Below are 15,199 nucleotides of genomic sequence, written 5' to 3'. Positions count from 1 at the left end.
CGAGCGCTTGGGGCAAACGAAAGGAAAACAAAGTAGCAGCAACCAACCCCCCAACTCTTGCTCCCAATTACAAGCCGCGCAGGTGGTTGCAACAGAGGATCAGACGCTCCGGTGCACTGTTCGGTTGACTCTCTTGCGGCTGTGCTCGGGTGGGGAGCCGATTGGGAGTCTCCTGCTCACTCCAACTCATTTCAAGCGGAATAATAAAAAGCAAAAATCTGCACCATATAAACGAACAGGTACTTTGAAGATTGCAGCGTGACATTTTTTTGTCTTCTTTGGCTTCTTTATCCCACGTGCGCCGAGATAAGGCTTAGATTTTACGCATTTTCAACGCTTCCATGTCAACAAGAACTTGTTCCAGAATAGAATTGCCTGGAAAGAGAAAGCTCGCCAGAAATCACACTTAGAGTCGAGAATTCAGGTCGCAGCCACTTTCAATTCGAAAATGTGTTTTTTTTTTCTGCTTAAAACGAAACGCTTGTTTTCTCTTATTACGAGGGTTGTTTTGTAAGTCTAAAATACTTCCTGCGGTGTAGTAATTAACTGATCGAATTCAAAGGCGTTATTATTTCAATCAAAGTTTACAATCTACCCTTTCAGGTATAAAGCTTGTCATCAATACCTTGAAAATGAACAGGCACCGCTGTGTTTGCGAACTTCTTGAAGAGCGCTCCTGGGGGATGGGAAGTTCCTATTTATGTAAAGCAATGCTAGCAACTGGTCAAAAACGTGGATTTGGCAGGGAAACAATAGTTGCATAGCGGTTCTTGTTAGTGCTGTATGCTAAAAGTAATAGTTTTAACACATTTAAATTTCATATTACAAATTATAATATGTACAGAAGGGAGGCAAATTTACAAAATACCCTCAGCCTTTTGGCGCCGTAGAGAAAGTGCGCTGAACTTCTGTCATTTCTGGGAGCATTTCACACTCATGGTTTTGCTTTTGTTCTAAAAAGAGAGACCGAGCATCAGAACCAACTTCGAAGCTCTTTTCAATGCACGGTCGCTTAAACGAGACACTTTTTTCCACTGATGAGCACAGGTAGAGAGCAAATGAAGAGGATAAAAGCTTCGCCTCAGCTTTAACATGTTTTATTTCGGCCCATTAATACTTGCTTCTTGAGCAAGGACTCCACCTTCGAGATACAAAACCTGGATAACGAAAATAGATGCCAGAGATATGCGGGACATCGGATTGCGTCCGTCTCGTTAATGCTGCTGTCATTACATAGGAGTGCAGACTGCAAACAAGGTTATTCAGAACATTCTAAACAGTTTCCTAGGTACGCAGCTTGCCCACAACATAATATAAGGTGTGTTACATATATTGCACGTTGTTCAGTGGTTTTTTTATTAGACTGATGTAACCTTGAATGTACCCGACAAAAACCAAAATGCTCTCATGGTATATCATCAGTCAGAGGGAAGTTGCAGCTCTTCAGTGCTTTAGTGACACTTGAGCACAGCAGTAATCGAACATGATGCATCTTCAGCAAGCCGACAGGAGCTACTAAGTCTTCTATTGCTGGTGAACAGCAGAAGCAAAATAATGTGATGTAACAATTTACCTCATCTTCGCCGGCCGCAGCCTAACAAGAGTTCCCGGCGGTACGCTTAATCTTCGTGTCGTATCGACCCCATGACTAAAAAGAATCCCGAAACCATGGCTAAATGCATAAACAACCCAACAAAAAGCGGCGTGTCTGCAGGCTCCTCAAGATCTATCACTTGCCAGAGCCAAACGCTGTTTTCTTACCAGTGCGTTTTTTTTTTCCTCGCGCATATTTTGCTTTCTGTTCTCTGGCAAGTTGAGAAAGTGCTCTCTGCGCAGGTGTGGACCATTACCAGTTAGCTTCCAGCAAACGCGGCGTCGTCTATCTTGCGAGCGCTTGTCTAGCTTCCGCAAGGAAGATTTCTTACCTATGCATTACTTTCTTCTTTCCTCTCTGTCCATCCCCCTTCCCTCCCACTCCCTTCCTTTCAATATCTTTCAGCAACTTTGCTTCCTTCCTGCCAACTTTTCCCTTTCCTGCCCTAACCACACTCTTTCTCACTCCCGAAATGCACTGCACTCAGTGTGCACAATAATGAAGAACGGCACCTTCTCCATCATCGGCCCTACCACAGCCACGTCTTACGCCACCCTGGCGTCCTACGCCAACACCTTCCGGATGCCCTTTGTGAGCCCTGCGTTTCCACAGGTAAGGAAGTACCTACGCGATACGCCACGCGTTTCTCAACTCTGGGGAGAGAAAAAAAAAAAACGGAATTCCAAATGCACTTTTCTGTTCTTTCTTCCTTTTTTTCTTTGTCTGCTTATTCCTGTTTTCGTCGGCGGGTGGCATTCCTTTCCTCCGTCTTTTCGCAATATAGCACATTACCTCGTCGTCCAGCTTTTGTATGCGGTGACATCTTTCGCAATAATAAAGAGTGTCGCGCCGATTTTCACGTCAGTTCGCTTTATTACGAGCCCCTCCTCTCATCGATTTCATCCAGGCGACACATTTTCCTGCGAGGATTTTTATGAGTGTGTCGACGGATGTAGATGTTCCGCCAGTCGCATGCCGCGCAGTTTCGTGTTCGGTAGAACGCCCGCAAAGTTTGCGACTCCCGATCTTCGTTTCCATGGCAGCTCTGTGAAGCTTTGTTTGGTGAGCGATTGAGACATTTTGAAGGGCGGGATCGAATGAACAGCGGAAATAGGCGTGTACTCTCTGCTCACTTGCTGCGTACCCTTGTTGCCGTCTTTTTCTGCCCCGACATCAAGCATTTCTTTCTTCGCGTTCTGACAAGCCTCATTAGCATTCTCAGTGCGCACGCTGCGCTCGATCGCCTCATGTTTGAGTGGATACAATACCTGACTCGGAATGTCGAGAGACTAAGGGGCGGGTTCTTCACACGCTCTGAGTCAAATTGTCTGCACAGGAACTTGTATTCGGCATTGAACAACATTGAAACTGCGACAAAAAGCTGTGCAACTGACAGTTGAAGCCATTTGGCGTTACGGGCTGTTTGTGTTCTTTGAACTGTGGTTTGCTTGTTTCATTGTCTTCTCTACACCGCGAACACCCTTACGGATTGCCGCCGTGTGGGTCACCGAATTTGCGTTCGCAGGTTACCGACGCGAGACCAGCACTGTACGGCATAAGCCTGCGACCGCGCTACCTACCGGCTATAGTGGAAGTCATCAAGCACTACCGCTGGAAGAGCATCCTCTACCTCTACGACTCGGACGATGGTGAGTGACGCATACTCAGAATGGATGCTGGTACTGTAGAATGGTACTGGCAGAATGGTACTGTAGCCTCGGCTGCGGCTACAGTACCAAAATAGCGAGCAACGAGTTCATAAAGGTATTTTGCTATACAGAATAAGTTGCATAATCTAGCCGAACTCTGTTTTAATGTCCTAACTTTGCATCCAGAAGTAGTTGAAACCTGACTGTGGAATGAAATCTTGTACGCGTTACTTTTTAATGACACGAAACTGAAACTGAAGAGCATTATGTCTGTTTCGAAGGTTTCGAGATTTTTTTCCTCTAGTGCTCTCCTTAGGGCTCTTTTGCGAGATACCTGATGCAAAAACTTACCACTGCTATCGTTTTCGCCAATAGTAAGAAAGCAACAAACAGTAGGAAGTACCTTGCGACATATTTGAATACATGTTGCGTACGTTAGCACCGAATATTTCACTGAAGGATTAAGCAGAGAAAATTAATATTTCAGACAAAGGAATTTATAATTGGGACAGCAATTTCCCTTCATTATTGACAAAACTATATTAGTGGTTAGAGAAAAGAAGTCATTTAAATAATCTGAGGAGATTGAAGCATACCACTTGCTCAGAGGTTGGCATATGCATGAAAGAGGTGCAGCATTTTTATTGCAAGCCGTATTCAAAACGAGCCTTTGCAAAATTATTATTAGCGTTGGGTGTCTTTGAAAAGAGAGAGAAACGCTTCATTGAAGAGCAGAAATTTTAGCTGGCATAAAAAATTCGCTGACAAGCTACTCTGCCTGAGTAAGGGAACTGCAGAGAGAAAGACGGGAGGAGAGAGGCGCGCAAAATTATAAAGAAGTAAAAGAATAAAAATAAAAATAGATATTGAAAGATAAATGGGCATTCAGTTTGGACTTAGGTGCATCAGCGGGTATTACAATGTGATATCAAGTGGTGAAATGAACTTATTTATGATGTTTTAAAGTCCCAAAGCGACTCAGGCTATGAGAGCCGCCGTAGTGGAGGGCTCCAGATAATGTCGATGATATGGAGTCCTTTAACGTGCTCTGACGTCGCACAGTAGACGGGCATCTATAGCATTTCGCCTCCATCGAAATGCGACCGCCGCGGCTGCGATCGAACCCGCGTATTTCGGGTCAACAGGCGAGCACCATAACCGCTGAGCCACCATGGCGGCTGATTGGAGGAATGCACTGTCCTATAAAGGGGATGACAAAGTTCGCTGCATGCAGAGTACATAATGGCGATATTTACGGAGATGTGAGGGAGTAGGCTGAGCTATGTCGGTGAGTATTCTTGCCAGTTTGTACTTTCGTCTCCCCTCCGCGCCCTACTCACAACAGGGTAACTATAATCCTTGTTTATGTCTGCGCAGTGCATTTTCTTCGCAGTTACCGCTAAGTTGAAACACAGGTACAGGTTGTTTCAGTGAGCACAAATGTCTGTTCTGATGCAAATCAAAAACCTTAATCATGGCCGCGGTGGTCGAATTTTGTTGCAGGTGAAATTCTGGAGGCCAGTATACTGGGTGATGTCAGTGCACGTTAAAGAACCCCACGTGGTCGAAATCTCCGGAGCCCTTCACTACGGCGTACCTCATAGCCTGAGTCGCTTTGGGACGTTAAAGCCCCATAAAACCAAACCAAATCAAAAATTTCGCCCAACTGCCTCGCTGTGAACGTGCCAAACAGAAGTCATCGCACAAAAACAAATGCCTTTTCAACCAAAATATCACAGCTGTTTTGCCCCAATCATCCTCGAATGCTTTGGCGTCCCTTTCTAAAAACGGTGGCAAGAGGCCCAGCCTGAGCACCGGCGGCATTAGTCGTATAAAATGACGGGCGTTTAGAGGCACGGAAAGTGCCCAGTCAGCAATGCCACGCCAGCTAAGAATCTAGGATTCGATATAAAATGCTTTCTCGAGCCTAATGCTGAGTAGCAATGACATCAGAAGCTCCGACGATAGGGCACTAGAACACTGCCTCACAGCATTAGCTGACAGCAAGCTTCGAACAGGGACGACAGTACAGGACAGCTTCAAAGCTGGGCGTTAGACATGATATTCGACATTATTAACGAATGCTCTTTGGTCAAGCTGAACAAGATATGAAATGGCACGTACCGGGAACATAACAGATGCACCCATATCTTTAAGGCGGTCCCCGAAAGGTCGTCCACTGTTCTTTTTGTTTGTTTGTTTTTTCATCGCTAAATTTCCCGCAGTATAGGCAACTCGTTCTTTCTTTTTTCTTTTTGTGGAACACATCGAAGAAGGCTAGTTTTATTTTGCTGAAGCTGTCACTGCGACGAGTCAAAAAAAAAAGGGGGGGGGGGGGGGACGATAAAGGTCTCGCTTCTACGCTGGTGTCAACTCGCCAGGCTTGAAATGCGGGCCGACGGTTGCTCGTTTATAATAGGGTCAAAGACATGTTCGCCGGAGCCCTGGAAGGCGTACGCGACAGCTTTGGCGTGCATATGCGTTTTCGTTATATCCGAGAAATACCAACTCTCTTCGGCACAGGGCACGCACGAGAAGGCCTTTCTGCGCGGGCTCATGTCGTCGAGCGCCTCGAGGCGGAAAAAAAAAAAAACAGAGCGAGGCCATGGATTCCACGAGAAAATAGTTCAAGAAGGCAGTCGCTTCGTTCGTGTACCCTCTTTCTCTATATATGCGTGCCACCGCAGTGGGCCACCCCCTTTTTCTTTGCCCTTCTTCCGAGCTCCAATCGAGATGGTGGCTTCGTTTGATTACGTGCCGCGGAATCTGAGACAGTGAAAATTTTTCCACCTCTCCATGACGCTGCTGCCCGCTTATTTTCTTTTCCGCTCACTTTTTTGCTCGTCGTGCTTATTATTCCCAAGTCGATATTGCGCATTCCAAAAATGAGATTTTTCTGTCTTGTTTCTTTGCGTTGCTTTCCCGCGGCCCTCCCTCCCGCCCCCTTGAGTGGGTCGATAAAAGGCGGCAGCGAAGCGCATTTTAGCCTGCCCTCCTCTCGATCAAGTCTTAACGCTGACTCAAGGGGGAGAATAGGTGAGCGCGCAGCCTTGGCAGTCACAAAGGTATTGGGTCATTTCAACGTAATCGCCCAGACGATTCTCGAAACGAAGACATCTCGGTAAGCGCAGATGCAACGTTCCTCGTTCCCATTCTTTTTTTTTTGGGGGGGGGGGGGGGGGGGGATTCGACAACTTTCCGTGAACTCGCAGAGCCTCAACTATGAGAAATTTCTACACGCCTTTATTTCAAAGTAGCAACTGCGTTGAAAAGCTTCCTCTCCCTCATGCTTACCTAATATAGCCATACGGGGCAAATACAGCTGCAACGAGAAACAAAGCTCCATATTTATGTATGCCTTCAAAAAAACTTTCAATGGTAGTTATGGCATTAGTAACGCACGTTCCTCTGTTTATAAACCTCGCCTGAAACGCGCTCAATACTGTGAATAATGCGTTTTTCCAATTATCACACCTCCTATTTTTGTGTTACAAATTTTACGCTGTATTGCAGGGGTGATAATAAGAACATACCGTTCTTCACCTCATCGAGCTCAAATAGGTTTTATCTACGAAACGAAACTGCCAAGCGTTAGCTCTCACTGCTGTTAACAAGGCGTGAGCAAAAGCCACATAAATACAAACTCACAAGAGCGAAAGCAACATACTTCTGCGTTTGTTCAACGGAAGAACAGGCCTGAAATTTCTTTTCGTCTGGAAACTAAAGATTTAGATAGAAGGACAGGATTTCTTGTCTGGTTGTGTTTGTTAACTTCTAGTAAACTGCGTGCCATCTACAGCTAAAACTATTTAATTTAAAAATCTAGACGTTTCGGGATTCCTCAGGGGTGACAGGGACCGTTTGCTTGCGGCTTAAAGTACATGGCAGGGAGGAAAGGACGTTGTGAATGGGGCGAGAGGAGTGGTACTTGAGATCTGTGGCTGTGAGTCACGGTGCCGGGCTGTGCGGGCATGGCCGCTGATGTCTAATTTTTCTATCTTTTTTGTGAACTAAGGGAGCGAAGTCCCTGCGCGTACACAGAGGCGAGGTTGCCTCGAGTGCGGTTGACCTTGCAGGAGTTTGAATGTGCCAAAAGTCCAGTAGGACTCTTTTTAGGTAATTGGGGTCGGTTTGAGGAGGGTGGTTTTTCGTAGTTAATTTTATGGTTAGCATCTTCGGAATGCTCGGCTCTCCAGTTGCGCTCACTTGCGAAGTTGCGCGCGTCGTTCTTGCGTTGTGTTCTTTCTTTTAGATTCTTAGTTTCACCGATGTAGCTGTGCAGTGACTAACTGATCAAGTATTAGTGTTGCTTACGTAGTACCTACAACACGTAGAGCTAACTTTTCATTCCAACCATTCGTGTTTCTTCCCTACCAGACAGCACGTGTGTCCTGCTAGGAATGATTCCGACCTGCATCTACATTCATAGTACGTTCAAAAAGAAAACATGAGCAAAAGACAGCGATAGGTGCTCGAAAAGCGTCCGCGCCATCGGCCATGGCTCCATCGCCGTCGTCGCGGTCGCGCTATCGCAAGACATCCACCATTAGTGTGAATACGGATGCGGCCATTGAACCTCAACGGCGCGCGTTCCTGCAGCCCCGAAGGGTACTCCCCTTGCCAGGTCTTCTTGTCTTGCATGTCTCGGGGTCAGTTTTCCTTTGGGCTAATCTTCGAAGACCCCGGCTGTTTCTTCTTCTTTGCTCATGCCACCTTCCCGGCTTTCATTAACGACTTGGCCTTGGCAGCCCACTCTCGGCTGCTGCCGGAAGGAGTGGTGACCAAGTCGGCGCGCTATCCTACGCCCCTCGAAGCCTGCATTCCGGCGACGCGCCCTCGTCTAGCCGTGGGAGGAAGTTCTTCCTTGCCTCATCGGTTGCTGCGGAAGCATTAGCCGCCATTAACGTATCCCATCGTGTCTGCCTCTTCCGCATCCGTTGCTCGCATGCGAGTTCTTGCCTTCAAACCTTCCTCTGTAGTGATTCTTTGCTTCTTTCGGTCTTCGCGTCTCGGGTCTGTTGTCGTTCACATTTTATCTTCTTATCGAAGGAAGGAAGGAAATGGAAGCGTTCATGACGAAGAGTGAGAATGTGGCCACGTGTTATGGTTGCGCTGCATACAGAGGCATGCACTAGGCAGCAAAGCTGCGTTTACGCGAGAGCAATTACTAATTAAAAGCACTTCACGCTTTGCCCGTGCAGCTTCCAACGGCCGCTGACACACACCGTGCCTGCCAGGTGCTTGTAGCAGGTTCAAATCTCAGAATCTGCGTGTGGAGCCCACGAAGGAATTCAGAGGCTGCAGAGTACGGGGAAAATGCACCCACGCTAGTTTCTGTTCCTTTTCCGCTTCTCGCCGGCTGTCATGAACTTTCAGCGCTTTCGCGCCGTCTAGACACGAGCTAATGGTCAATTTGTCATCACTCGCCTGGACAGCACACTTTTTCTTCCGACTGCACGTCAAAACGTAACAAGAAAGACGAAAGAATTAAAAACACCTCATTTTCTTTCATTCTAGACTAACCACATGTCCCACAACGTGCAGCCTACATCCGCCTCTCTATCCGGTGCAGCGCTGAGTTTCGGTGACGTCACAGGCTGGGAGAAAGCATTTATTTTCACAGAGCCTGCGCCAAGGTGCAAGTAAAGTCGGGAAAATCGGTGAAAGTTTGACAAGAACAAACAGGGAAAAAAAAAGAGAAAAACAGTGATGCCCAGAGACGCAAAGTACGCACAGCTAACTCACCTATATATGGTACCGAAACGAAGGAATAAGGCTGCAAGAACAGGGGTGCGTAGTGGTCGCAATTTTAACGTATAGAACAAGCCTTTCATTCCTCAGGTGTGCTAAAAGAAAGAAAAATAATGTTCTTTAGAGGGGCGGGCTTTTAATGAAAAGCCATTAGCGCAGGAATGCGAACCGCGAGAGCGCCTAATTGAAACAGCTTTAATTACGAGCTGCAGTAGAAGCGCTCTATGCCGCACGAACAGCGTTTAATGTTGACCTTTCCCGTCCTTTCATGTCATTTACAAAATTAATGGCACAAAAGACCAGTAAAAAGCAAGTGAAAATTATCCAGTATCCCTCCCTGTCCCCGTTGTAGTCTCGCTTCATTTAGCAAAACTTTCGCTGGGGTTGTGCCTTCTTTTCACTATATATCTTCGCCACTTATTAAGCTGAAACAGGAGTCAACAGCATCATCCTGTTATAATAAAAAGGGTGGTGGCAAAGCAGGTGACATAACGAATTTCTCGGTTGTTCCGGAAGCCGAGGTTGTGCGGATAATCGCACATTACTCGTTTCAATGCGTACGTTAACCTGAGCTGCGACATATGGCGTAGACGTTGGCTCCTTGAAAGTTTTCCTGAAAGTCCTTCGGACGGGAAAGAAAACTAGCTGAAAAATAACAAGCAGGATAAAGAGTGATAATTCTGGTTAATTATATCATTAATTAAGCGTTTCAAATGCCACTAATTACACGGTACAAATATGGCGAACCAAGGGCCGAAAATTCGGTTTCGGAAGTATGTAGCAGCCTTCGCAGTACTGTTTCGAGATTTCGCAGTCCAAACTTATGAACACCTGTAAACATTGTAAAGGAGTCTATTGGCTTTCACAGATAAAGGAGTATAGACATGTAATTTTGGTGACATATTTTCTTCCTATAATGATGCGGAAGATGCCACTCTGCATGAATCACAACAAATAATTTATAATTCAATTTCTTTATCGTGCTTTTTCGGTTCCAGCTGCCGAACGATGAGCGTGCCGTCAACGTGTGCTTATAGATCACGTGAGGCATGAAAAACTTCAATATAATCGTTGCTTCTACGTTCGTTGTGATTCCGGCTCTTGAGGCAAGCTGGCTTTAGCGTTGTAATGAATTAAAACAACAAAGCAGCGGTTACATCACAGTTTTTTCATTCCTCACGTTACCTATAAGCCTCACTTTGACGTCACAGTCAACGTTCGCTGTTGAAACCGAAGCAGCACGAGGAAGAAATTCAATAATAAATTATTTAGCGGTTGCGGGAGAATACCATGCGGTAATCTGGGCATGACAGGTCTTACACGTAATTTGCACACGCATCAGTGACGAACGGCGGCGGCTATGCGTTTCGGCTTATCGTGCGGGAGAAATGGCGCCAGGAGCACGCGCAGATAGAGCAGCGCGCTGCCTCGGCTGCGGAGCTGGTTACGAGGGACAACGGCGACGCCGCGAAACGCAGGAACGGTCGCCAAAGAGCTGCGCTCTAAAATGGCGGACGATATAGCGTGGCTAGGCAGAATTCAAATTGGTTGCGCTCGCACATCACTTCGGTTTCGGTTCGAAGCTCTAATGTTTAAGAGGGCAAGGCGATAGAGGTGTGTTCTGGATACATCGCCTACGGAAGGAAGTTGATGAAAACGACGACATCCACAGCGCGAGAGAATGGCAGTAAACACGCGTACTGTTCGACTGCAGCGATGAGGTAGTGGTCTAATGCACTGGCCAGCAAAGCTGATCTGTTCGCTCTGCGGTGGGTTGGAACCTCACTTGCGGCCATTGGGTATTTTGTCATAATCGTTTATGCATACCTGGCCATAAAACCTGCTGGCAGGTTGCCCACAGCGTAGCAAGCGGGCCACATGTTAAGGCTTTAGACAGACAAGCATCGCCGAAATCGGAGTTTGGGGCTTTAGTTCAAGCTCGCCAAAAGATTTTACGAAAATAAGGGCCGTGCTTATCGCAAAGCGCTTAGCCACGAAATCGTATTTGTGCTCCCACTTTTGATTCAGAGATGGAGGCTTGTGAAGCAGGTGCCTTCGCATTTGGCAGCTCTGCCTTTGCCTCCAGAGTGCGGTGCTTGGTCGAGGCGCATAGAAAGTCGGCTCAGCATGGGCTGCTTTGATAAGCAGCGCAATGGCAGCAGTGGAAGCGCACCCACCGCCCGCATTTTAACGACATGCCGCTCGGCTTATACGCCCGACCGCTTGTTCATTCCGGCTGACTGCGGCGGAGGCGCACAACGCAAGAAAAGCGCATCGTATAGAGCTTCTTGCCTGCAGCCACCTGCTTTGCGCCCACATCTCATGTCACTACATACTTTAAGTGCACACGCGCGCAAGATTCGTCCGGAAGCGAAAAAAAGATGCCCGGCTGTGTCCTTGGCCGTTAATGAAGCGTGTCGGAAAAAAGAATAATAAACGACACCACCTGACGGAGGAACGTAAAGCCGCAGGGCCACAAATCTCTCTTTTTCCGCTCCTGGCCGAGTAGCTTATTTTTTTTTTCGTGGTTCCTGTCTTGAAACGCATCGCGTGTTCTCTCATTACATCGTTCTTAAACCAGAAAAGAACTAGAAAACACGAACGACTCCTCTGCGTGCACCCTTCCGCTATCCGCACAGTGCATTAACAGAAAGTTAAATCTACATAGTCGCGAGCCACCGGCGTACGGACGGCCACGAAAAGAGATCGCTTGAGCGCAGCAACAAAAAGAAAAGATTTAAAAAACTGGAAAAAAAAAGGCACATATAGCGTTCAGGCAGGCAGGCCTACCGGCTGCTGAGCGCGTGAGGCGGGAAATCGCTCCGACGACTGCGACAACCGCGGGCCCATTAGTCGCCGCGGCGTACCGTGCGCCGCTCCCAGGAAGCCGCCACCGCTTCTGATGCGCACGCGGCGGCGCTTCGCACAGCACCTCGGCTTCGCGTCGGGTCGCGTCGGAAATATTCGCGGTAGACCGTGCGCTCCTAATTGGAATGCATGGCGTTGGTGCACGGCCAAAGGCGATCCGAGCAATCAGAGCCGACGGCGGCTGAAAGCGGCAGGGAAGCCGCATGAGACCGAGGTAGCGGTGCCTGTGTAGCAGCTTTTCGTTTCAGGGCGCAAATAGACGTCACAGTGCTTGGGGGGCTAAAAGCCAACTCGCGTCTATGCTCCCAATTGTCGACACCGACGACGCGTCCAGAATCGGTTCGTCCGAATGAGCGGGCCCGTCTCTCATCTCAGAGTGATGTGGTCGATCTAGAGAAAGTGCAGTCCAGACCTTGGATCGTGGTTCCTAAAGGTGGGTTGAGCCAACTGCGTGACAAAAACGTCATTCCTCTGAGTAACAGATCTCAAGGTCACTCAGAGGAGCGAGGTTTGTGTCACGTGGTAGGCGGTCCGCGCGCATCGTCGTCGATCCGGTCCACTCCTATGAACCCTCCTTAAAACATCAGAAAAAAAAAACAGGGTCACCTGACTGTATTGATCCGAAGGAAAAGCGATACCATTTTTCTGTCACTCACCAATCTATTCCAATTCTTCCATTCCACTCTTACTTCAATTAATGTCCTTGTTTTATTAATTTCTGCTGCGTCAGTCAGTCATTTTCATATGACCTGAGTCACTGTTAGTCCTGCGTCTCCCTTCGCTGGCCATCAAGTGGAAAGGGGAACTGAGCAGTGGCAGAGAGGCGTCAGGTGGGAAAGTAGGATGGCTGGCAGGTGAGAGGTGTATCAAGTGTAGGGTGTGGCAACCTGCCATGGGTGCGATGGCGGCCTCCGGTTTTCGTCCAACCATACATTTATGCTATTCTCATCGCATAAAAAATTGGAAGACGGGGCAGGGGCAGAACCACGAAAAATGCTGTCACAGCCACCGCAATAATCCCGAAAGGGAATATATATATATATATATATATATATATATATATATATATATATATATATAGAGAGAGAGAGAGAGAGAGAGAGAGAGCACCGGACGCGTAATTCGGAGGTCGTGGGTTCGGATCCCACCGGCGGCATGTGGTTGTTTTTTCTTCTGCTTTTCTAATCAATTAGCTTTAAGCGACAACATATTCAGTAATATTCTTACTTGATCAACACCACAAGAAAATACATAAATTAAAAAAAAATCCCGTGTGCTCCTTGGTTTCTGTGGCTGTTGGCTTCTCTCGTATATATATATATATATATATATATATATATATTGTAAGGCTAAAGAAGATGCGTCTGATGGTTTGCAAAGACGAAGACGAGGTGACAGTGCTCTCGAGAGTCTTTGGCCAGCGCTACGCTTGTGTGTCTTTCGCCGACCTGATCCCGGACTGCTGCCGTTGCCGTTCCCGTAGCCCCGGTACCTCGTAATAAACCCCCCGTTACATTTGGTGGAGGTGCGGGGTAAAAACATCGGCCCTGGAGCTCCGTAGTCGTGCTCTCCCGACGCACAGCATGCCTGAGGACGTCCAACACCAGGCCGTACAAGTGGGCCAGGCTGTCATCTGTGCCGGCTCCCTTCGTCAACGGGACCCGACCATTTTCAGCGGCACCGACGAGAACGATGTTGAAGATTGGCTCACATCGTACGAGCGGGTGAGCGTATACAACAAATGGGACGATGTGACGAAGCTAAACAACGTCATCTTTTACCTCGCCGGTGTGGCTAACCTCTGGTATCGCAACCATGAGGCAGATATTCAAACCTGGTCCACATTTAAGACTAAATTTTCCTAAGTATTTGGTCGGCCGGCTGTCAGGCAACTCCGAGCCGAACAGCGATTGCGTGAACGATCTCAGCAGGCTAGTGAAAGCTTCACTAGCTACATTGAGGATGTCGTCGACTTGTGCAAGCGGGTCAATGCTCGTATGTCGGAAGCCGACAAGATCCAACACATCTTGAAAGGCATCGATGACGACGCTTTTCAGATGCTTCTAGCGCGCGACTTGCGTACCGTTGCTAAAGTTGTCACGCTGTGTCAAAGCTTTGAGCAGTTGCGCAAGCAGAGGATTCTGACACGCCAGCGGCCACAGCAGGTTGAGTCGCTTGCTGGGCTCACGCCTGCTCCTGACCCATCGCTGATACAGCAGATTAAAGACTTCGTGCGGGAAGAAGTGGCACGTCAACTTTCCTTTCTGCCGAGCGCTCACGACCGACCATCATATCTGGCTCCAGCCCTCCGACATACAATTCAAGAGCAAATTGCTGAGGCTCTTCCACCGGCCCATCCGTCACCACCTGTCACGGTTCCGCTGACATACGCTGACGTTGTCGCCAGACCACAACCTGTGGCGGCTCCGCTCACATATGCCGAAGCCGTCGCGAGACCGCCTCCTGTCGCGGCTCCAGTGACGTATGCCGATGTCGTCGCAAGACCGCAGCCGCCAATCTATAATGCGCCTCCGGCGCATTTGCGAGGGCCAGTGGCTTACCGTCGACCTACTCCAAGGGTCAGCGATTCCTGGCGCACAACGGACAATCGGCCGATTTGCTTCTTTTGTGGTCTCCCAGGTCATGTATCTCGACATTGCCGCCGTCGTCTCCCGGACGCGGAAATTCCTCCCCAAGCTCCTGGGTACTGGCCTCCACCGAGTCAGTACTCTGTGCCAGCTGCGCCGCCGCAAAGTCGTACTTTCTCGCCGGACCGTTCTACCCTCTCCAGCCGCCGGCCCTCTTCTCCACGACGCCGGTCTATCTCGCCTATGCGACATCGCCCCACCGCTAACCAGGAGGAAAACTAGGCGCCGCAGTTCCTGAGGCGAGAACTGCGTCCACAACGAACTTCGAAAGGCCTCATCCGTCAGCCGCTAACCTCATTGATATTTCCGTCGACGGCGTTTCTGTTATGGCGCTTGTCGACACTGGTGCTGCGGCTTCCGTCATGGACGCAAAGCTGTGCAGTTCTTTAAGAAAAGTAAGGACGCCAATTGCTGGACTCTCACTGCGCACTGCCAGCGCTCAGAACATCCGGCCGTCAGCAGCGTGTACCGCTCGCGTTGTCATCCAGGGGACCATCTATGCCGTCGAATTCGTCGTATTGCCCTGCTGTTCTCATGCTGTTATCCTGGGCTGGGATTTCCTATCGCGCCATGCTGCTATCATCGATTGTGCTCGAGCTGAAATCGAGTTCTCTCACCTGCCCGAAGCTGTCTTGGACACTGCCCCCTCTTCTGGTGCCTGTGTTAAGGCCCTCGTTGCCGAAGACATT

The 15,199-nt window shown here is 48.5% G+C and overlaps 1 protein-coding gene across 2 annotated transcripts in view; it reads left to right on the top strand.

The window, feature by feature from the left end:
• LOC149371750 (glutamate receptor 1-like) overlaps positions 1-15,199 on the top strand; it is a 230,972-nt gene that overhangs the window by 98,433 nt on the left and 117,340 nt on the right. For both annotated transcript variants that reach the window (XM_089566035.1, XM_089566036.1), the window contains exons 3-4: positions 2,082-2,206; positions 3,120-3,243. In XM_089566035.1, the coding sequence (XP_089422161.1) occupies positions 2,082-2,206; positions 3,120-3,243 (249 nt within the window). The remainder of the gene's footprint in view (positions 1-2,081; positions 2,207-3,119; positions 3,244-15,199) is intronic.

The sequence above is a fragment of the Amblyomma mixtum genome, chromosome 1, assembly GCF_055824585.1.
Source record: "Amblyomma mixtum isolate Tamu chromosome 1, ASM5582458v1, whole genome shotgun sequence".
Classification (NCBI taxonomy): Eukaryota; Metazoa; Arthropoda; class Arachnida; order Ixodida; family Ixodidae; genus Amblyomma; species Amblyomma mixtum.
Note: the sequence above shows the minus strand (reverse complement) of the source record. Positions and strands in the feature narration are given on the sequence as shown.